Below are 22,633 nucleotides of genomic sequence, written 5' to 3'. Positions count from 1 at the left end.
ACAGGTTGAGCAGTCCTTGTTGGTGATTAAACAATTAAATAAATCTGTCAATTTGTTGATTCTTTTAAGGTCAAAACTTAGATAGTTGATTGGCATTTCATGTATTGGAGAAATCAATCACATGAAATGTAATTGGCTTGCGATGGTAGCCACATATCGAGATTAATTCCATAGCCCAAGAGTATAATATATACTACTATATTCCAATATAAAATGTATCATATCATATACTCCCTCCGTTCCTTTTTATTTGTCTTTCTAGCACAAAGCTCTTCCACCAAGGTATTGCACTTTTAGAGCTAATTTTCCCATTTTACCCTAATTCAATTCACTATTTACTTTATCTTCATTCATAGAATTTCTCTCTCCAATAATTAATTTCCTAATTTTCCCACAACACTCTCTCTCATATCATTAAACTATTTCAGTTTTCAACAACATTAATCTTACATTGTCTCATGCACTCCTCAAAGAAAGACTAAAAGACTTCAAAAAAAAAAGGAAACGCAGAAGGTTTATACAATTATACTCCAGCACTCCAATTCCCTCCAAGAAAGGACGTGTACATTTCACTCCAATTCCTTCGAATTCCAATTTAATCAAAACTTAATTATTTGAATTCATTTATTTTTTAAATTCAAAGGCCAGTTTCCATTCAATCAAATTCTACTGCAGTTTTTTTTGAACCACTAAGTATCATGCAATTTTATGATGTGATTATATGAAATGTACTCCATAATTAACCGCAAAGTAACATTGGAGTATGTATTTATAGTCAAGTTGAATAGTCATATAGAATAATTAAAGCTAAAATCAGATTGGACAATGAAATTTTGAAGCAAGAAAGACAACACAGTTTTCAGGAAGCTCATTAAATTCAATTTTCCACTACTAAACTTTGAATGGAATAAATGAGATTGTGTTAGGGGTATAATTGGTACAATGTAACCTTAAATCACCAAATGACAAATAAAAGGAAACAAAAAAATTGTGCTAGAAAGACAAATAAAAAGGAACGGAGGGAGTATCAAGAATCGGGCTAGCTTAGGGAAGAAGTGATTTCAATCATCTCTTCGAGGGTTAGCTCAAGTGGTAAGAGCTAGGAGCAGTGGCGGATCCAGGACCCCAGGGTTAGGGGTTCAAATTTTTCAAATTAACACATCGGTAAAAATATAATAAAAAAAACTTTAATATGTTTATACGTTAGAAATCATACAAGTCATAGTTGTCCTTTACGTGAAGTCATATTCTGAAATCGTTGAACAACTTACACTAACACTAGCTATCATTTTCTCCCTCAATCGAGGAAAAACTGAATAAAGTTCAATCTTACATAAAACTTGCAGAAAAATATAAAAGTGACTTTCTCTTATCATTTTACTTACTAGCGAAAATAACAGCCAAATAAGTAAAAACAGAGGAAAAAGTCTATGTCACTTAAAATTTTGTATCTACAAATATTTATGTATATATGCACGGATAATTATATCTTCACACCTCACTTTTGAGGTGTGGAGAGGTGGAAGAAGAGAGAGATAGAAAGAAATGAAAGAGAAAGTAAAGATGTGATATGTGATTTGATTGATAAAGAAGAGAGAAATAAATAGAATGGAGGTGGAAAAGAAGTTGAGAGGTGTGTATATATCATAACTCTATATGCACATGCATATGTATGTATGATTCATTAATATTTATCATTTTATTATCACTTTTGACATTCAATAATTATTTCTTAGACTTCTAGGGACTGCAATTAAACTTCTATTGTGTTATACTGAATTCATGCTCCTTCGTGGTGTTTCAACTCATTGTTATTCATGTAGTAAAAAAGTGTTCACTCCTTCAGTGGAGATTACATGTCATGATGATGATTTCAATGCAGATTACTTCACTATCCCCAATCAACATTTTGTAAAATATGAGATCTTAGTTTAAATTGACCAACTGAGGTGAGAAATCTAAACTGAAAACATCATAAACATATATCATTTTCATTAAACGTTTCCAAATCAGTAAAGATTAGATAAATGAATAATTCAATTGTCTTCAAGAACTAAATAATTAACTTGAAACAGTTCTCACTTCTCAGTTTGGTGGCACTTAGGGTAGCGAGAGAAAGAGGGTGAGAGCTGAGTGCGCGTATGTGTGAGTGTGAAAGAGGAGTAAATGAGTATGAGTCTTTGGTGCAAATAGGTGCAAAACTTTATCTACTAATATAATTTAAAATTTTCAAGGGGTTCAAAAAAATATTATATAAAGAGGTAAGTGCAAAAAATTTTTTTTGAAGAGGTTCATCTGAACTCAGGAGGTTCAGGTGAACCCTCTCACATTGAAGTGGCTCCGCCACCGGCTAGGAGACATAAGGGTTGGGGAGGGGAAGGTTAGGGTTTGAACCCTGGAAGAAAAATTTGGAGGGATTTTCTAACTTACTAACAACTAACCACTAACATTTCCCTATAAAAAAATTTCAATAATCATGAAAAAGGAAACTGTTACATGATGGACTTTTAGGGTAAATTAAGATTGTTAGTTGTTGAAAAATAGAGATGATTAGGTTTTTATAGGATTTTTTATTTTTTTCATGCAAGTATTTCAACTTCAAGCACTAGGAGTATTAGGAGGGTTTCAAAAGGCATTAATCACCTTTTCATCTTCAACAAGGTGCTAGGTTTGGTAACAACATGGTCGCATCCGGATCTGAAAATATTTTAGAAATTTTATCTTATTTTACAAAATATCCTCTCATTCAACTTGGCATCTAGATAAACTAATGTATCAAAAACACATTCAATAGTTAAAATCGGAATTTTCATCTAATAGTATTCTTTCCTTATACACACATTTGAATTATTGTTAAAACACTACATGTGATCAGACATATCTGTTCAATCACACCCGAAATAGGGTCTACAATTTCAGGATTTAGTGTTTGCTTCTATGGAGATCGTCATGACTTGACTCCACTTTAGTTTTATTTTTTTTCAAAGTCAGATTTGGTGGGATGCACCCCCACTTGAAATTGATCACTCCCTGAGTCCCTGTTTGCAGATACTGCTTTATCTTAATCAAATGAGCATTGAACTTAAAAATAAAAAAAGAGCAATTTTGGCCCGTTGGTAAATTTTTGATACACAAAAAAACCTTAGTCAGAGAGAGAATTTTGAGTTGTTTCAAAATTTTTAGACGTATTTTATTTTTTTCTTTAGTAAGTTTTGAATGGAAAGAAATTAAGTTTACATGTCTAAATGACCTAGGTAAAAAATGGGTTAAATAACCCAAGTCCTAGATGTCCCAATGATATTATTAATGTGTGTTTATAAAATTACAACTCATGTTACATGTGTCATCATAAAATTCAACTCATTCTATTATTCATTTTCTTTTATATTTTTATCAAATTCATTTTATTAAATAATTTATTTATATTTTGAACTCATCAATTAGGGTAAACTATACAATGAACAACTTTTCAAAATAAAAAAACTAAGAACCCTAATACCAAATTTTCAATGTTATATTTTAATTCACGAATTATGTCTTAGATTTCATTCATCTCCATCCATTCCAAGCGAGTCGAGCAAGACATATGATGCATCCAGAAGCTACGTATAATGCACCAAGCCATGCCAAACATGCCACTCCACCCTTTGTCGACACGGCAAAATTCATATCATCAATATCGTACAAATGAAAATTTACAATTCCAATGGAGTTTATTTTGCTTCTAAATACATAAACATCATACTTGCACTTGCACAAAGCAAGATTCATTCATCCCAAATCATCGATCCATGTCTCCAATTGCAGCTCAAGAATCACTATCATATAATTATACAGGATAAGGGCATCGAGAATATGTTAAACAAACCATTCAATTATTGAAATGCTGAGATGAATAAAACCAAGGCATATGATGATTCATGAATTTTTTTTGGTACATCGGAAAATATGATTCATGAATTGAAATAGAGCATTTAAAATTGGGGATTAGGGTTCTTGATTTTATTATTTTTTATTTTAATAAAATGAATTTCATGAAAATATAAAAAAGATTGATGAAATGAGTTGGAATTTTTTAAAAAACACATGTAATAATATCATTGGCACAACTAGACTTGGATTATTTAACCCATATTTTACCTAGGGTCATTTAGACAACCCACTAAATATGTTGAAAGTTTCACTCAAAAAGTCAGAGTATGTAACTTTTATCTACAATAAAGGGATCAGTACAAATTTTTAAAAATTGAGTGACTGAATTTATTAAAGAGATTAATTTTTATGCATTGTAGTGTAAATAAGTTTTACACAATCATTCTATCACATCCTTCCATTTTTCTAGTTCATAATTAATTTTAAATTTAATAATATTTAAAATAGGAAATGGAAGGATGTGATTGAATGACTGTGTAATTATTTTTACATTGTTAGTACGTAGAAATTAATATCTTCATTAAAAGCATTGTGTGAAACTAAATTCACATATTAAAATAAATGGAATTCAAACTCAATTTGGTCGGCCAACCAAATAAGTGAGTGTCAAAAATAGATTGTTATTAGTACTCTGAAAAAGTGATAGACTGATAAAAATGGGGTGCTACTTCATTTCATTCACGATCACGTTATACAAAGCTGCAATAATGGAAGGTAGATCTTTTGGCGGATATACATAACTGATTCAAAGTAATTTAACTTACCGATCTGGTTAGCCGAATCCATCTGAATCACACACACACAAAAATCAAACCCTAAAAATCATAACTATCATAACCGGACCGGACAATTCGATAATGAACCCGGCCAGTGACCGGTCAATTTGGTGAAAATCGGCGTTTTCTACGGGCTAGGCTGGTTCATGAAAAAACAGCATTTTGGGCTGGCCTGGTAGGCTTGGTCCAACACCAAAACGGCAAAAAGTGACCCAAAAAAATTGAGCTGAAGCAGTCAAACGCAAACGAGAGTGAAAGAGGGAAACCCTTCCTTCCTCGTCGTCGTCGCCGCCGCCGCTACCACCCACCGCCGCAGCTTCTGTCCGTCGAGCCGCCGCTCAGTTGCACGCTCCAGCGATCTACAATATCCAACGTGAGACCCTTTTGCTCTGCTCTTTTTAGTTTAGCTCCTGCTATGTTTTCTTCAGTATGCTCATGCCCTGTTTATCAGTAATGGCACACTGTTCTTCTTCAGTATACTCATGCCCTGTTTTGTCATCTGTGCATGATTGGATTGCTTATGCTTAGAAATGGTTTCTTTCCGTTTACTCTGATGCTCCAGAATACTGGTATCACATGCTATGTAACAAAACAGAAGAATTATATTTGTTCATTTAGAAAAGTTTAATTGTGTGCTTACATTGTTAATTTAATTAGTCTCCCATGAAATTTGGTTTATTTAGGATCAAGTATTTTTATAGAACTATAGATTCATGTAGTCTCATCTGTTTGTTATTGTTTATTGGCAGACCAAAATAAGAATCAAGCAAGTGTGATGTCTGGGTACATTAGACGAGCAATCTCGTGCCAGAACTTGTTACAGCTCCGAAACTCTGCTTTCCATGTTTGTGATGTCCCTGGTGCTATCCAAATTCGTGCGTTGGAAAGTAATAGGGTATCCACTCTTCCAGCTGCAGCTAATTTTATTGTAGAAAGTCGCAGAGCCTTTGCAAAAGGGCGTAAGTCAAGTATGTCGTTACCTCTCTACTGAAAATTAAATTTTGTTACAGTGTTGGTTCTTTTGTTGATTTTGTTAATTTAAGGAGTGGAATTAAGTATACTCGTTGTTTTTGTAAGGTTTCTCTTTTGAGTGCCTAAATTTTACTTAGAGGAGTGATTTGAGTTGTAGCTGTGTATGGATTTTGGTGGTAGTACGATTTGTTTTATGGGGTTTCAGCCAAAATTTCAAGGTCTGAATACAAATTGTATTCTGCATCTTCTTGAAGAATATTTCTAAAAAATGAACAAAACTCTGGAAAATGAAAGAACTTTGGAACAGTTCCTTGATTTTCCAAGACACTTTTCTGAACTGGAAGCATGTGGAAATTAAAAGTTTAAGCAATAATGCTTGTAAATAATTTTATGATTTCAAGCGCAATAGCCATAGTGCAAGCAGAAACTTCCTCCCCCTCCCTCCTTACAAATACAATCTGCTAGCTGGCTATATTTCAACTTGATATGAGATTTTTCTGATTAAGACATGTTGATACTTTATAGCTTGCCTGAAAAAAATTCTTTGTTAAATAACCAGCGTATAAGTTATAACATAAATTAATGCTCGTTTTCAATGTTCTTTGATTTTAATGGTCATTGATTTATATATTTCAGAGGATGATGCTGGTATGAGTACAATTGAAGTTCCACTAGTCCTTGGGCCTACTATTAAGGCAAATGCTGTCTCACAGATGGAGGCTGCAATTTCTGCATTATCAACAGAACTAAGCAAGCTACGGACAGGAAGGGCATCTCCAGGTATATAAATGCGTAATAAATTCGTAATTGTTTACATATTATCTGTGTCTGTGATAGTTAATACTCAACACACTAATGATGGGTTGTCTCTGCAGGAATGCTTGATCACATTATTGTAGAAACTGGTGGCGTGAAGATACCTCTGGTTCGGATTGCTCTTGTTTCGGTCATAGATCCAAAAACGTTATCTGTTAATCCTTATGATCCGCAGGTACTTTTTTATTTGGAGCTGAAGTTTGTTATTTGTAGTGTGCTAAGTACTAAACTAGCATTACTTTTGCATATGATATGATTAACTTCTGCAGACCCTTAAACAATTAGAAAATGCCATTGTTTCGTCTCCATTGGGGTTAAATCCTAAAGCAGATGGCGAGAGATTGATTGCTGCCATTCCACCGTAAGCATTCATTCTATTTACATTCTGTTAGTAATGCCTGTCGGAGTGAAGTTTGTTTGGATATAGTGGCTAATAAAGAACTTGACTTTATGCTCATAATTGATTGATCTACTTCACCGTGAAATAACCAGATTGACCAAAGAGCATATGCAGGTATGCACATTACACTTACCCCGTTGATTTATGGTTTACACTTAACATTCCTTATCAGATAGTATGCTGCTATATCATTTCATTTGACATTTATTCTAGGCCATGAATAAGTTGGTGACTAAATCTTGTGAAGATGCTCGGCAAAGCATTAGAAGAGCTCGGCAAAAGGTAGTCAGGCTTAGCTATTTCCCTTGAGTTATTTTTTGTTAGGCACTGACAAATGTCTTCCGTTTTTATGCTCAAATTACCACTTGCTGCATTCTGATGAATTTTCAAATATGCACTCAAATCTAATATTCTATGAAGTACGAACTATGATTAAAGATGCTGATTTTACAGGCAATGGATGCCATTAAGAAATTGAATTCAAGTCTCCCCAAGGACGACATTAAAAGATTGGAGAAAGAAGTAAGTTACCTGTGCTTATTGCAGAAATTAAGATGACGAGAATCCATGGCTTTTTGGTTTCTGATATTTTCTGCATTCAGGTTGATGATTTGACAAAAAAGTTTATTAAGACCGCGGAAGATACATGCAAAGCAAAGGAGAAGGAAATTAGTCAAGGTTGAGACCCGGTGTTATTGCTAGAATTTGCAGAGGATTTACTGCTGCATTTCTCATTTAATTTGCCGAGGCCTGAAATTTGTGTGGTCTTAGCTGAGTATCTTTTAACTCATAATTATATGTAAGGAGTAAGGACTACCTTGGTATTCTAGCAATTTTGAAGACAAAAGATGAATCTCAGTTTCAACCTGTTTTGGTTTGGAGTTGCTGCATTGGTGCAGGCTGCTGTGTGTTGTGCTAACCCTTTGTTTGTCCAAATTTGTGGATGTCCTGCTATAAGCGCATAGTTACTTTAGTTGGAGATATAAACTAATCTAAGCTGACTGTCGAGAATTGATGGTCGAAACATTTTTAAGATAAATTACAAAATGCTCAATACAAGCATTCTACAGGGGCATACTAAGTGTCCTAGTATTGGAGACAAAATATAGTACACCAATGTTTTTCTTTGGTGTCGCACAATGTGGGCATTAAAATAAGTTCCAGCTTTGGTCCCATGATTTTTACCAACTACAATAGATCATCTTGGTTCACTTTACATTTTTACCCACTAAATCCATGATTGGTTTTTGCTTGATCTGGAAGAGAAAGAAGTTTGGTTAACAATGGAGGTGAGAGAGAGTAAGTGGAGGAGAGATAACCCATTATCTCTCTCCATGGTGTTTAAGCGGCTATTCACGGTAGGACATGCAGAGGGAGCTACTAGGAATGTAAGGAAGGAGATTAAGGGCATGAGAGAGAATCAATAAGAGAGGAGAGGCAGCCATGGACTCAGGCTAAGAAAGCTTGAGCTCAAGCGAAGTGGCAAGGGGATGCGTTGAAGCAGAGAAAAGGAGATTTAGAGTGACAAAGAACTCGAAATAAGAGAGTAGGGAAGAACACGGATCCTAATGATCATAAGTTCATGCTCTGATGAAGCAATGTGTTTCTAGAATTTTTGTACTCCATATACCAATTTGTGCATGGCATATCATGAGTTGTTGTGGCCCAACACCTTCGCTATGTTCTGTGTCAATGAGAGTTATTCCTTCAATCATCATTTGCGTTCAAGGACTTGAACGATGTCGTATAGGTTCGAGGTTGTAGAGGTCGATAATCTGTTGTCGCTTATAGACTGTGAGGGGCAACAACGAAACCAAGGAAGTTGCGACCAAAGACGGAGTCAGAGATGGAGTAGATGAAGTGGTGGAAGATATCGGGGAAGGAGAAAGCTACATAGTCGTCGTTCATAATCTTTGTTGCAAAACTAAACAGAAGGACAATTATGTAAATATAAAGAGGTGTGACCATTATTAGTAACCCGGAAAAAATGAGAGTCTAAATTTGGTCTTTTTTTTTACAGGTCCATATTAGGTAAATCCTGTTTTTTCATTTAAATTAGGCTTAATTGCACTTTTGGTCCCCCAACTTTGGTCTTCCTGCGAAAATCGTCCTCAAACTTTAAAATTAGCAAAAAAACGTCCCTAACGTTTACACCCGGTTGCAAAATTGGTTCTCTGTCCAATTCCATCCAATATCTAACGAATTCTGGGATAAAAAAAAAACAAAACAAAAACCTAAAAATTGATGAATGTTCATCTTCTTCAAACATTCAGAAAACTGAAAAAACTCCAGAAAAAAAAAATCAATCTCCTCAAACCCAATCACCATCAAACACCTTACATAAAAAAAAATCAAACACCTTACACAAAAAAGCAAATCCTTTCCATTCTCCTTTCACTCAGAAATCAGAGTACATTTTTAGGATTTGAGGTCAGATATGTGGGAATCTAGATCCAGCACCTCCACCACCTTCTTCTTCGAAACCACTTCCTTCTTTCGCTAGAGCCATTTGCCACCACTTCCTCCTCTTCTTCAAAATCAAGATCTGGCAGCACCACCACCAAACCGCGCCGCCACCATCACATCTGGGTTCGCAGCGCCTCCTTTACGTGGATCTCCAGTCCACGAAGCGTCGCGCCATCACCACCTCCGTTGAAGCTCTTCAGTCACCGACCACCGTCGTTGCGTATCTACTCCTATGCCTTCTTCATCTCTACTCCAAACCAAACAAAAACAGGCAAAGAAAGAGAGTAGGATCGAGGGAGGAAGAGAGATGGAGATGGAGGATTCGAAGAGGAGTGGCGGTGGTGCTTCGGTGACGACGAGGAGCGGCGGGGTGGTCTATGGCAGATTCAGATTTGGGTTCAATGGAGGTGGGTCAAAATTCCAGGTCAAAACCCCACCTCCTCTTCTTTGGTACATGTCAAAACACCACCTCTGAACAATATTTTTGAATTTTTGGATTTGGGTGAGGGAAAAGGAGTATTGGCTTTTATTTCTGGAAATTTTTGTGATTGAATTTAATATGAGTTTGTTGTTGGGAAGATTGTGAATTTGAGTTTGAGTTTGTGAATTTCTAGGTTTTTAATATGCAGATGATGAATGTTTCAGATACTAAAATTTTTAATTAATTTTTTGAGGAATATTCCGTTAGTTTTTGGATGGAATTAGACGGAAAACCAATTTTGCAACCGGATGTAAACGTTAGGGACGTTTTTTGCTAATTTTAAAGTTTGAGAACGATTTTCGCAGGAAGGCTAAAGTTGGGGGACTAAAAGTGCAATTAAGCCTTTAAACTATAGATATTTTATTGGAAACAATTTTACTTATAAATGACACAATTTCTCAATGTATTAATATAATTCCATATCCAAAAATCAAAATACCTCTATTTAAGCTGCATCTATAAACTTCCAAGTTATTCACTCAGTGGTACAACAGTATAGTAATAAGATTGTGAAGTTCAAATATAACTAGAGACGGAGGATGGAAGCATTCAGAAAGGGTACCTTTTGTGATATACAAAGGCCAGGTGCAAAAACCATACAGTATGATTAACAATATATGTATTATATATCTATCCTGTCATCACGAGATGAAAACGCATAGTTAGCTCTTCGGGTTGCCAAGTATCAAACCTTGTCCTCTTCTGAATTTACCCTCACTCATCCAATTCGATGTTACATACTGTTATTGCTCAAAATGTGGTGAATAATTTATTGACAATGGTCAGATCTTGTAACCATCATAATTTGTTATGCTGATACTGTATATGCATTGTTCATTGGACACTAGTGCGACAAACTGGAGTCCATTTTTTTTAATGTGACAGTGAGTAGCTGAAAACGTTGTTAGTGGTGTGGTGTTAACTGGCTATCAACATCGTCCCGTCGCTATTGAACCGTATGTGTCCATTAATTTGCAGCTCACACCACAAACTAAGCGTAGATAAAATAAGTTGGGGTGAGCCCATCCAAATGACCAAAAGAGACACATAGTAATTAGATAAATGGAAGTTTGGTTAGTAATCAGACAAAGTCCAAACCAATCACTTATATTAACTGTAAACTTTGGTAGGAAGACGGTGAGCGTGAACGGCAATGATGAATTGGCTCTGCTTCTATCTGCCATTGCTTCTGCGTCGCAGTGTGGACTCCTGCCAATAGTATTTGTGAAGACAACATGACGTCCAAGTCTTTGAGAGTAAAAGATGGATGAAGAGACAAATCAGATGAGAACATACCTAGTAGTTTTCTCCTGGCTCCTTAAACTAGGCAAAGGTCGGTAAAGCAAAGGTTGGGCCAATACTTGCTGCTCTCCATGTAGCGTGCTCCGTGATTAGCCCTAAGATCATATGTTGACAGGTTGCCGAGCTTTGCTTACGTAGAGATCAAGTTTGCGAAGTACATCAACGTTATAATTACTCTCTCTACCTAGGTGTGAAGGTCGAGGTGTTAAGGATACATCAACATTGCTTTCTCTGCCTACACGTGAAGGGTGAGAACGCTTAGAATATGTCAATATTACTCCTCCCACTATGTGCAACTTGCTACATGGTTGGCCCTCTGATATTTTGTACTAGTCCTCCTGATATCGGGAGAGTGGACGACAATGATTGGCCTTATTCCCAATCAAATCGTTCTTAAGAGTATGGAGCGGTCTTGAGTTGTGAAACATTGCCTTTCCTAGAGCAAGAAAGACACTTTTCGGAGGTAGCTAGGGTTTTGGTTAATCCCCTTGGGGTGTGGCCTAAATGGAAACCCTGAAATTTTCAAAACCACTAAGGTTTGATGTGTGGTTGTAGAGTGTTTAGCTTGTTTCATTAAGTCGGCTTGTGTTTGTGTTTCTCAGGATTCAGCGACAAATCGTCCCTAGGTGAATGAGTAGGCAAGCCATTTTGAGGTTAATGACTTGGGGCATACTAGAATGTGTCATCTAGCGGTAATATCTCGCCATGTGTTGGTTACGTCAGTTTAATGTTAATGGCTTGCGAGATTACAAGTCAGGTCGTCCTAAATCTCATAACTCGATTCGTGACAAAATTTCCAGTTGATTTAATTATGGTAGTCGAGATACTCGAGTGCGTCGAGTACTATCAAAGACCACCATAATAGTTAAGTTTAAGTTTATTCCCATATCTTCTATTTTTGTATAGTTATAATTTGGTATGAATCCTCTCATTGGTTTCTTCCAGAAGTCCTGTATAATTTTAGTTTAATGTGATTGAGCTACTTGTTCCTCACACAAGATCTAATAGAGCCAAGTCCTAAAATTATTATATTTGTTCTAGAATTCATTGTGCATATGACATGACAACTACACTTTGCATAAATTAGACAACCTAATGATGGGATAATTATTTGTTGAAACCTAAAAATGAGGTGGAATGAGGTGGAGGAGGAGAGAGATAGGAAGAAATGAAAAAAGTAAGAGAGAGAAAATATAAGATGTGATAAGTGATAAGAGGAGAGAGATAAAAATAAAAATATATGAAAATGAAGTGTATAAAATATGAGGTGTGTATATATCATTGTTGCCTAATGAAGTAATGAATAAATAACATGTGCAAGCGTGTGCGTGTAAAATGTAGGACGCAGAAGTCCCTTTACACGGAAATGTTGAATAACCAAAGACTACGACTCATTCATTCTTTCTCACTCCATTTCTTCTTCAAAGAAACTCTCTCTGTATATATAAACAAATTAAATATACTAGTAGCTATCAGAGTCTCACTGAAAAGTTTCTCTATTCATTCATATAAATATCAATGCATTTGTTCAATCACCGTATATACTACTCAAGCCCATTGCTTCTACAGTATTTGAGGTAGCAAGCAACAATCTAGGAGATGACGAAGAAGAAGATGAATTGGTGGAAATCAACAACAACAAGGTTGTCTAAGCACGCGCTGAAACTGACCCAGCTGAACCTTGAGTTAGGTCTCTTTGGAACCAGAGTGGCTTCCCCAAACGACAAGGTTGCCATTGAGATAACAGGGGAAGCAGCTGCAAAACGACGATGCACATGCACTCACATCACCTCCTGTCGTAGATTCCTCAGCAACAAAACTTCATCTCTCAATTGGGATACTCCTGAACTCCGCAGTTTCAACCTCGTTCACAAAGAAGATGCTGTGTCCTCTGTTTCATACAACATGGAGTTTCATGTCTTACATGTATGTAACAACTTCATGCTCTGTTTCTAACTTTTTTTCTTCATAATTTATATTTATTTTTCAATTTTGTTAATTATTTTGAGGTGTAAAATTAATTTGTGTGAAAAACTATATTCAGGGGAAGGGTGATGCTGTCGGAGAAATTACAAAAGCTAAAATGACGGTGGTCGGAAAAGCTTCCGTGACGGTTGACATGGCGGAGTTGCTGGCCGGGGAGAGGATGAAGACCGGGTCCAGTTCTCATAATCACCATCACCTTCAACGGAAGCTTCCAATCCATTTGAAGGTCAATGGTTTGATCATCGAAGCTACCCTTTTGGTACGTTCAAACTTCATTTTTCTTCCTTTTCTTTTCTAGTAATTTATTATATACTTAACTTTAATTACTCTTTATTGGTCAAACCCATTTCACAAGCTATTTCATGATTTTTCTGTGTATACATGGAAGAAACATGCTAATTTTGTTTTTTTTTTAAATTAGTCATGTCCTATGTTGTTGGTCCATCACTTCATCTTTTCTCTGTCAATTTATTTTCCAAAATAGTGTTTCTTTGACCATGAGTATAGAAACTAGAAAGAACTTGTCTTTTTTCTTTATTTTTTCAATCATTCTTAAATCTTTGTTTGACAGCCCCAAATATGTTGAAAAATGTTATCAATAGGTGAAATCTTTTGATAAACTTTGTTATGTGACACTTCTTTTGATAATTTTATTTGTTGGTAGAAATCTTGTTAGCAAAGCTAGGGCCTAGGTGCAAAGTGTTACAAACATATATACTATGATTAATTTTTGAAGTAAAACATTTTAACAGGTGTGTATGAGGTTAATGAAGCTTGATGACTTGCAAGGACCCTTTGAAAACTCGATCCACTCAGAGAAGAAAAGTGGGATTATAGGAAAATTGAAGAGTTTAACATGCTTGGGGAGGAAGAACAATGTCAAGGTTGATCAATCTGAACAGCCAAGTCCTTATGAATCGTATAGCTCCCCTGTGTTTTACTCAGATGATTCTTCCAATGAGTCTACCGCAAGCAGTAACAGTAGCAAGAGCGATGGATTTCATAACTCGGAATCAAGACTTGGGTTCAGAAGCTCAGGGACAAAGACCCCTTTGGACACATCTCAGAGTAATTGGTCATATATGTCACGGAATAGAAGCTTCAAAGGGTGGAACACTAAGACAGATGCTAGCAAACAAGAAACTTCAACCACTGATCCATGTCCTTTAACGGTATGTAACTATCATCATCTTTTTTGTCACTTTTAATATGTGTTTGATTTTCATTGCAAGACCTCATAAACAATTCTCATTAAGAAAAATCACTTTTTAATGACTATTTAGATGTTTGAGAATCATCGCAGAAAATCGATTTCAGCATCAAAATCAATTCTACGTAAAATCTTAAAAGAATAGCCTTTGCATTGAACCTAATCAATTCTGACAATTATATTTCAGAATAACACCCTACAAAAACCATATTTTTTCATAAATCTATCCAAATATATATAAGAATTATCATAGCATCACTTTTTTTAGGCCAACTAACTAATGGTCCTATAAACTTTCTGCAGAAATCAGAAGAACATTCATTACAATTTTACCTTCAAGACAGTACAAGTAGCTGGGGAGTGAAGGAATTCTCAAGCAGGGATGGGAAATCAAAGCTCAAAACAAATGTGTTCTTCGCTTCTTTCGATCAACGAAGCGAAAAAGCCTCTGGTGAGAGTGCCTGCACTGTCTTAGTAGCACTCATAGCACACTGGCTCCATTCCAACAAGGGTATGCCAACAAGAGCAGAGTTTGACAGCCTCATCACACAAGGTTCATCTGAATGGAGAAGGCTTTGCAACAGCAACTACTACTCAAAGCTCTTCCCAGATAAACATTTTGATCTGGAAACTATCATAGATGCCAATTTAAGACCTTTGGTTGTTCTGCCTCAGAAATCATATACAGGGTTTTTCTCCCCTGAGAAGTTCCACTGCTTGAAAGGAGCAATGTCTTTTGATGAGATTTGGGATGAGATAAATACCAATGTAGTTGGTGTTTACATAGTGAGTTGGAATGATCATTTCTTTGTTTTGAAGGTGGAAGCAGATGCTTACTACATCATTGACTCATTGGGGGAGAGACTTTTTGAGGGGTGCAATCAAGCATTCATGTTGAAGTTTGATGAGTCTTGTGTGATGTATGGAGAAGTAGAAGAAGAGGGACCATTAAAGGCAAGTGTTGGTGGTGCTAGGAGTGCAGAAAGTGAGAAAAGTTTAGAGGTAGTTTGCAGAGGAAAAGAGTGTTGTAAAGAGTTCATCAAACGCTTTCTTGCTGCCATACCAGTAAGGCAACTAGAGAAGGAGGAGACGAAGAAATGGGCTGTTTCAAGTACCTATCTTCACAGACAATTGCAGATTGACTTCCATTATAGCACTTCATCATCATCATTATCCTCCACTCCAGCTTCTATGTTGTCTTTCTTAACAAGAGGACTTTGAGAAGCCTAACTAGTTCATGTTTATGTTGGATAAGAGTTGAGTCCAATGAATTTTCATCTAAATTTATTTAGAAGAGTTATGTACATTTTTATCTTAAAGTGAGTGCTAACATTTGTATATATCAAAATGTCTCTTATCCCCCGGTTAGGTGGATAGTATGGAGGATACAATAAGGGCAACCTAAATAAGTGTCCTTCACCTCAAAATATCAAGAAAAAATTTAAGGAAACCTAATTAGTTTTGAAAGTTGAGAAACAGAAATTAAATTCTGTATAAAGTATAAGAGTTTAATGGAAATACACTGACAGTGTAAACCATGTTTACACAGTCACCCAATAGAAATGCTTCTTTTTGCCACATCATTAAATGATTAGTTTATCAAAGTAATTTTAAAAATGATTTTATTTAGTTAGAAATAGGCTTAAATAAGTTTTTGGTCCCTAACCTTTACCATATATTTGGTTTTCGTCCCTCGCCGGAGCAAAGATGGGTTTTAGTCCCTAACCTTTGCCAAAAGATTTGGTTTTCATCCCTCCGGAGCTTTGGGTCAACACCGGAGCTCCGGTGGCCCATGTGGCATGGCCACGTGGATTAATGAACCCAGGTGTTAATTTTTTATTTTAAAAAAAAAAATTTAACTCGGTAATAAAAAATCCATTTAACCTAAACTAATCTCTCACATAAACCCTTTCTTCAATCTAATAGCATCAGACCCACACCCAATTTACCCCTTTCTTTAATCACCATTGTTTTATCCTCTTCAATTCAATAGCATCACACACAAGAGAAGAAAGTCCAGAAATATAAAATCGGTCACAAAACCCCAACTTGCAATCCCACAACAAATCCATTATTCTCCTTCCACTTCCGCACAACACAAACAGCATGGGCATCGACATAAGATGAAAATCCCAACTTGCAATGCCTTTTTCTTCATCTGCCACAAAATCTTGTTTATGGTTTGATTAGCATGGGTTTCTGGCTATTGGTGGTGGTGGTTTTCGAGGTAGGATGAAAGAAGGAGGATGAGAATGAGGGTGGAGGTTTCTGGTTGTTGGTGGTGGTTTCTCTCAAATACCTTAAACGCCTTCGTTGTGCCGTGAAACCCCGACCACCCATCGTCGTTGTCGTGTCGTACCTCCACCGCTTTTAGTTCCTCTCTCGCAGATTGTTCCCTCATGATCTCTCGCTCTCTCCCTATGTCTGTACGTGTTAGCTAGTGTAGGTTTGGGGTTGAAGAGGGAAGGGGTTTCTGAGGAGGTTGAAGAGGGAAAGGAAATGAAAATTGTTTGAAGAATTCTGGGTCTAGTACAAATCTAATTTGAGTTTTATTTTTTAGGATTAAAGTTTATCTTTGGGTTTTGTTGAAGATGATGGATGAAGATGGTGAAGGTGATTTTTTTATAAGCAGATGGTGAAAATGATGAAGGATTAGAGTTAAAAAATTTAGGACTAAAATTAAAGATTTGATTAAATTAAGTTTTTTTTGAATTTTAAACAATTTTATAAAAAAATTTATTAGGTTTTTATTTATTTATAATAAAAATAAATTCCACGTCAGCTCATTAATCCCACGTGGCCATGCCACATGGGCCACCGGAGCTCCGGCGTTGACCCAGAGCTCCGGAGGGATGAAAACCAAATCTTTTGGCAAAGGTTAGGGACTAAAGCCCACCTTTGCTCCGGCGAGGGACGAAAACCAAAATATGATAAAAGTTAGAGACCAAAAACTTATTTAAGCCTTAGAAATAATAGGGGAAAAGAAACATAGCACGTTTCCCTTGTTGCAGGACCTGCAGTATCCAAAACTGGCAACCCTCAACACAAATTCACCTACTGTGTTTGCTAATCAAAAGCAATAGCTTTGGTAGCGTCTGAGAAATTTGTCACTCCACTTGTACCCATGATCCATTACCCAAAATTGAATTGATTATTATCCACCGACCCAACCCTAAAGTAAAAACGAAGAAAATGAAAATGGAATAGAGGGAGAGAGGATATTCATATGGAGATAGAGAAGGCTGAATGAACAAAGAAGGACGAGACGATGAAGACTTCAAAAAAAAGAGAACCGATGGTGGAATTACGGTAGCCAGTGTTAGATTTGGGTACGATTGATTTTGGATGTCTGTGTAAACATGGTTTACACTGTCAGTGCATCCCCATTAAACTCAAAGTATAAACCTTTACATCCCACAGCTATTGCATAAAACAAACATGGCTGACATTAAACTCAAAGTATAAACCTTTACATCCCACAGCTATTGCATAAAACAAACATGGCTGATTCTACATAAGTGTCCCTAATGACAATTACCTTCCGTAGCAAAACTTTTGGAGAATCCAGCTACAGGAGAACCGGGAACGAAGAGTTTTCCCCTTTCCGTCCGACTCTTTGATCTTAACAATGCTGGTTTTAAGAATGGATAGTTTTTTTTTTACTGTTGCTCAATTCCAATTACAACAGAACACATGTGCGTTGACAACAAATTGGGGTGGGAGTGTTTTTTGCTGGTTGACCTTGAGCAGTCATTAATAATTTTTGCCATCAGTTAAATCATTCAGAACTGGTATTATAAGCATACATTGACCTTGAGTTGAAATTTGTGTTTATGATTAGAGTTAATTTGACAAACGAATTTATCAGTTGGCTGTTGGTTGGATTCTATCACATGAAAAGCCTGAAACCAACACTCTTATACCAAATTTCTGGATTCCCCTTGTTATTGTTATGACTTTCTCAAAGTCAAAACTAGTGTCAGTGATAGTTGATACCCTACAATCACGGAGATCACATTAAATAGACAGATTTTATCATTTAGTTTTCTAAGGTATCTCAATGACCAGCATTCATGAGAGTAATTTCTTAAAATCTCAGAGATCACATTAAGTTAGTAGGTCTCTCCAACATTCATTCTTCATTCACACTGCTTTAACATACTGAGGTTTGACTATTTAACATCATGTGCTACGTGTTGTACTCTTAGGTGCATGCAGAATGAGGAGATTGGCATGGTTTCCACGTGTGCATCTAGAGAGCAGAGTACACAAGTGTCTGTCTAAACTCCCCTTCTTCCATTCCTTGCTTCCACTTGCTTTTCCATCTAAGTTACTCAACTCAAGAATCATCATCATCACTAGCTGTTTCCATTCAGCAATTGTCTTGTACTATCACATCACAATTCAATTCAAGCACACAAATGCATAAGCGTTTTACTATTACACTAACATTGTTCACAACATATAATGTTGATTCAATTTAGCATTCTGTTCCACTTCTTCATCCCAAATAATTAAACCAAGAAAAGAAAACAAACCATTTTGCCAATGCTATCACCAAACCCACTTTCTCTCTTGTGTGCATTGCTTCTATGCTTGCCTCTTGCCATCTTATACACCACCACGTCCACACCCACCCCCACTTCCACCTCCACCACCACCACCACCGCCGCCACAGCCACCATTCAACCCCAAAACCGCACAAACAATTTCATTCCACCCAACAAATTATCACCTGAAGAGGCCTTGTTCAGAATAGCCGCACGTGCCAAACGGAAAACCACACGTGCGAGAAAACTAGCTTTCATGTTCCTCACCACCACCCCACTTCCATTCGCACCCCTCTGGGAAGCTTACTTCAACCAAACTCCGACCACCCTCTTCAACATCTACATCCACGCCGACCCCACCTTCCACTACCACCCACCCTTCACCGGCGTCTTCTCCAACCGCCTCATCCCATCAAAACCCACCGCCAGAAACTCCCCTACGCTCGCCGCGGCGGCGCGTCGACTCCTCGCACGCGCCCTCATCGACGACTCTTCCAACTACATGTTCCTCCTCCTCTCCCCCTCCTGCATCCCCCTCCACTCCTTCAACTTCACCTACCACACCCTCACCACCTCCGGCAAGAGCTTCATCGAGATTCTAAAAAACGAAACCGGATCATACGACCGGTGGGCGGCGCGTGGAACTCACGCTATGCTCCCCGCGGTGAGGCTTGAGGATTTCCGTATAGGGTCCCAGTTCTGGGCTTTGACACGTAAGCACGCGAGGCTCGTCGTGAGTGACCGCGTGCTGTGGCCGAAGTTCAACGTGCCGTGCGTGCGGTCGGACACGTGTTACCCGGAGGAGAATTACTTCCCTACTCTCCTGAGCATGTGGGACCGGCGCGGGTGCGTCCACGCCACACTCACCCATGTGGCGTGGACGTTCCCGAACGACGGGCACCCTCGCACGTATGAGGCGTCCGAGGTGTGCCCTGAACTAATTCGCACATTGCGGCGTGATAGACCGAGATACGGTGATGATGACGGAGGTGGCAGTGGCAGACGTGATCCGTTTCTGTTTGCGAGGAAATTCGCTCCCGACGCTATTGAACCGTTGATGGGTATAGCAGACGGCGTTATCTTCAGGGACTGAAAAATAACAGCGACGTTAAATGCTGTAACTATTGAAAAGTTACTGAAGTCAAAACCTATGATTTTACCAAAATTGGTAATGTATGTACGTAGTACCAATAAAGCTGCAACATGTTAACCTGTACAGTTAACTTTTGACTTTAATTAGTTTATTGTCCATGCAAAATTCCTGATTTTTTATTTTGGTCATAGTATTTTATTTATAAAATACCCTAAGAAAATTAACTTTTTATTTAGATAATTTCTTACTTAGTTTTCTATGGGGTGAATATGATAGAAGCTCAAGTAATTCAATTAGAAAGTTTAATTTTTCCAACACAAAAACAATTCTATCTAAGTATGTAAATAAAATAAAAGATTTAACTTGAAAATATTAAAAGTTAATATTATTTAGATAAATATGTATAAAATCCCGTGTGATCGGTGAGTCATACAAAAGGGGTAATACAACCTGAAGAAGCTTACGTATGAGGAGCGGAAAGCTAAGTTGATTGCACACTTGGAAGCTTTCAACTCTGCGGCTGGAGCCCCTGAGGATGATGCATATATGATGACTGAAAGTGCAGTAATGGAATGTATATAAAGAACTTGATATATGTTTTATCCTAGAATAATAGCATAACAAAATTCAACTTCTGTTTTTCTTTCATTTCATGAACATCTTATACAGCATTGCTAATTTGGTGGTCTGGCCAATTAAAGAGAAGAAATAGTTCCTTTCTTTAACGTTTACTAGAACCAAAAAATTCTAATATTTTGTAAGTTACTTAAATTATAAGTTACTTAAATTATCTTTAAAATGCATCTGAATGATAGCTCAAGTGATAAGAGTTAGGAGACATATGAGTTGGGTATTGGGTAAAAGAGGTTCATGAACCAATTACTGAAGGGTACAATTTATCTTTTCAATGTAAAAAAAATTATCTTTACGAGTTTAATAAGAAAATAATTATGTGTTTAAAAAAAGGAAATAATTACAATAATAATCCATCACGTAAAGAAATTAATAAATATAACCCCACATCGTTTGACATCAAACTAATAAGCAAACATTGTAATCTACCTTATAAAATTAGTTTCAAAAAAAATTATACCTTATAAAATTAATGAAATTAAGCATGCCAATGATATATTGATTGCAGAGCTAGATTTTAACAACAAGAGTGTAATTTGTTTATAGAATGTGATACATTAATTTTGTGTCTAATGTGTGTGTCTGAATGAATTGGAAATGAATTGGAATCAGGGGGCGTATTCATCAGGGGTTGGTAGGGGCGATCGCCCCCCCAAGAATTTCAAACTTATATGTAATTTTTGAAAGAAATTTTTTCTATCTTTAATCTTGTCCCGTAAAGATTTGTCCATCGATAAAAAACAGACAATTTTTCCGATCTGGAAAAAAGGAATTTTTCGTTTCAACTAAGACATTATCATTTAGATGTTTCGGAGATTCTAATTTAGAAAAGTTGTCCAGTTTATTAGAGTTTTACTAGAGATTAGTTGAAACTAGAAAAAGCAACAATTTTTCCACTTGTTGACAAATTAATACGTCTTGTTTTAACGCTTCCTGTTTCAACAGCATCTACGGAGCGAGCTTTTTATGTAATGAAAATTGTTACGACTCGGACTCGATCGCAACAAGATTGAAGATGATCTTGACCTTTTCAGAAATTTATTAGTTATATACATTGAGAGGGAAATTGCTGAAAAGATCAAAGCTAATACAATAATAGAAAAATTTATAGTACCATGGAAAAACGAAGAGTTCAATTTAATGATTACTATTTGTTGGTAAAAAAAAAATCTAGTATTTTATTTGGCCCCCAGCAGAAAAATCTTGAATACCCCCTGATTGGAATTATGAAGCAAGTAAATGGTATACACTCTTTAATTAAATCAAAAGGTATAGCATAAACTAAAACTCAAAATTTACTTTTGATTAAGTCAATTTTTGTGTTATAAATGTTTCGTACTAGAATAATACTTCTGTTTGTGGGCCAGGTGTGTTTCTTTTACTGGGTTTCAGGGTCAAGAATAGAGTAGAGTATATATTGGTTGTAATTGACTTCATGGAGGTGTTAGTTTGGTTTTTTTAAGTGTGTATTCTTTTTCTTTCACTAGATCTTTTCTAAAAGGGTTTTCCTAGTAAAGTTTTAAAAATTTACATTTTTAACAGTCTATATGACTCCATGCAGGTTCTATTTCTTGTCTTGTTTTTTTTTTTTAAGTCACATAATCCTCTTGTATTGGGTTGAAGTACCCATTTACTTCATTTCAATATATTCTTTAGCTTATAAAAAAAAGTGTTTAAATCATGACATATATTTATAATTTTGCCTTGTAATTTGTTAATATAAAAGCAGGGGGACAATTAACAATGAGTCTAATTTTAATGCACTGACAGTGTAAAAAAAAAATTACACCGTCAACCAATCACATTTTAAAGATTTTTTATGTCAATCAATTCAATTAAATAAAAAGTCTATTTTTCCCATATTTAATAAATCTAATTGATTAACGGTGTAAAAAAACTTTATAATATCGGGACATCAAACCATTTCTCATTAACAATATCAGCTATGGGTTTGATTATGCAACCACCTTTATGTATATGTAGTAAATTTTAGTCTGCTGCAAATTTACTAGTAT

General features: G+C 36.3%; 3 protein-coding genes across 3 annotated transcripts; all 3 read left to right on the top strand.

The window, feature by feature from the left end:
• The first annotated feature begins 4,908 nt into the window (after positions 1–4,908).
• LOC130727373 (uncharacterized) lies at positions 4,909–7,787 on the top strand. Its single transcript, XM_057578481.1, has 9 exons — positions 4,909–5,082; positions 5,459–5,677; positions 6,318–6,461; positions 6,557–6,672; positions 6,767–6,858; positions 6,990–7,011; positions 7,111–7,179; positions 7,351–7,419; positions 7,500–7,787. Exons 2-9 carry the CDS (start codon positions 5,485–5,487, stop codon positions 7,578–7,580), a joined length of 786 nt encoding a protein of 261 aa, XP_057434464.1. The 5' UTR covers positions 4,909–5,082; positions 5,459–5,484; the 3' UTR covers positions 7,581–7,787.
• A 4,823-nt stretch (positions 7,788–12,610) lies between these two features.
• Positions 12,611–15,682, top strand: LOC130727372 (uncharacterized). The gene is made up of 4 exons (XM_057578480.1): positions 12,611–13,072; positions 13,191–13,391; positions 13,885–14,304; positions 14,646–15,682. Exons 1-4 carry the CDS (start codon positions 12,746–12,748, stop codon positions 15,561–15,563), a joined length of 1,866 nt encoding a protein of 621 aa, XP_057434463.1. The 5' UTR covers positions 12,611–12,745; the 3' UTR covers positions 15,564–15,682.
• A 3,052-nt stretch (positions 15,683–18,734) lies between these two features.
• Positions 18,735–20,121, top strand: LOC130732171 (glycosyltransferase BC10). Its single transcript, XM_057584279.1, has one exon. The coding sequence runs from the start codon at positions 18,891–18,893 to the stop codon at positions 19,983–19,985; it is 1,095 nt and encodes a 364-aa protein (XP_057440262.1). The 5' UTR covers positions 18,735–18,890; the 3' UTR covers positions 19,986–20,121.
• Positions 20,122–22,633: the final 2,512 nt, after the last annotated feature.

Source organism: Lotus japonicus, chromosome 1, assembly GCF_012489685.1.
Source record: "Lotus japonicus ecotype B-129 chromosome 1, LjGifu_v1.2".
In the NCBI taxonomy this organism is placed as follows: Eukaryota; Viridiplantae; Streptophyta; class Magnoliopsida; order Fabales; family Fabaceae; genus Lotus; species Lotus japonicus.
The sequence above is the reverse complement of the archived record's forward strand: the minus strand, read 5'-3'. Positions and strand labels throughout refer to the sequence as shown.

What these genes read in the sequence shown, in the direction of transcription:
- LOC130727373 (XM_057578481.1), top strand. Translation starts at nt 5,485, where the DNA reads ATGTCTGGGTACATTAGACGAGCAATCTCGTGCCAGAACTTGTTACAG. An exon ending in TGCAAAAGGGCGTAAGTCAA is followed by an intron (nt 5,678 to 6,317) that starts GTATGTCGTTAC and finishes TATATATTTCAG; the next exon opens with AGGATGATGCTGGTATGAGT. An exon ending in GACAGGAAGGGCATCTCCAG is followed by an intron (nt 6,462 to 6,556) that starts GTATATAAATGC and finishes TTGTCTCTGCAG; the next exon opens with GAATGCTTGATCACATTATT.
- LOC130732171 (XM_057584279.1), top strand. Translation starts at nt 18,891, where the DNA reads ATGCTATCACCAAACCCACTTTCTCTCTTGTGTGCATTGCTTCTATGC.
- LOC130727372 (XM_057578480.1), top strand. Translation starts at nt 12,746, where the DNA reads ATGACGAAGAAGAAGATGAATTGGTGGAAATCAACAACAACAAGGTTG. An exon ending in TGGAGTTTCATGTCTTACAT is followed by an intron (nt 13,073 to 13,190) that starts GTATGTAACAAC and finishes AACTATATTCAG; the next exon opens with GGGAAGGGTGATGCTGTCGG. An exon ending in TCATCGAAGCTACCCTTTTG is followed by an intron (nt 13,392 to 13,884) that starts GTACGTTCAAAC and finishes ACATTTTAACAG; the next exon opens with GTGTGTATGAGGTTAATGAA.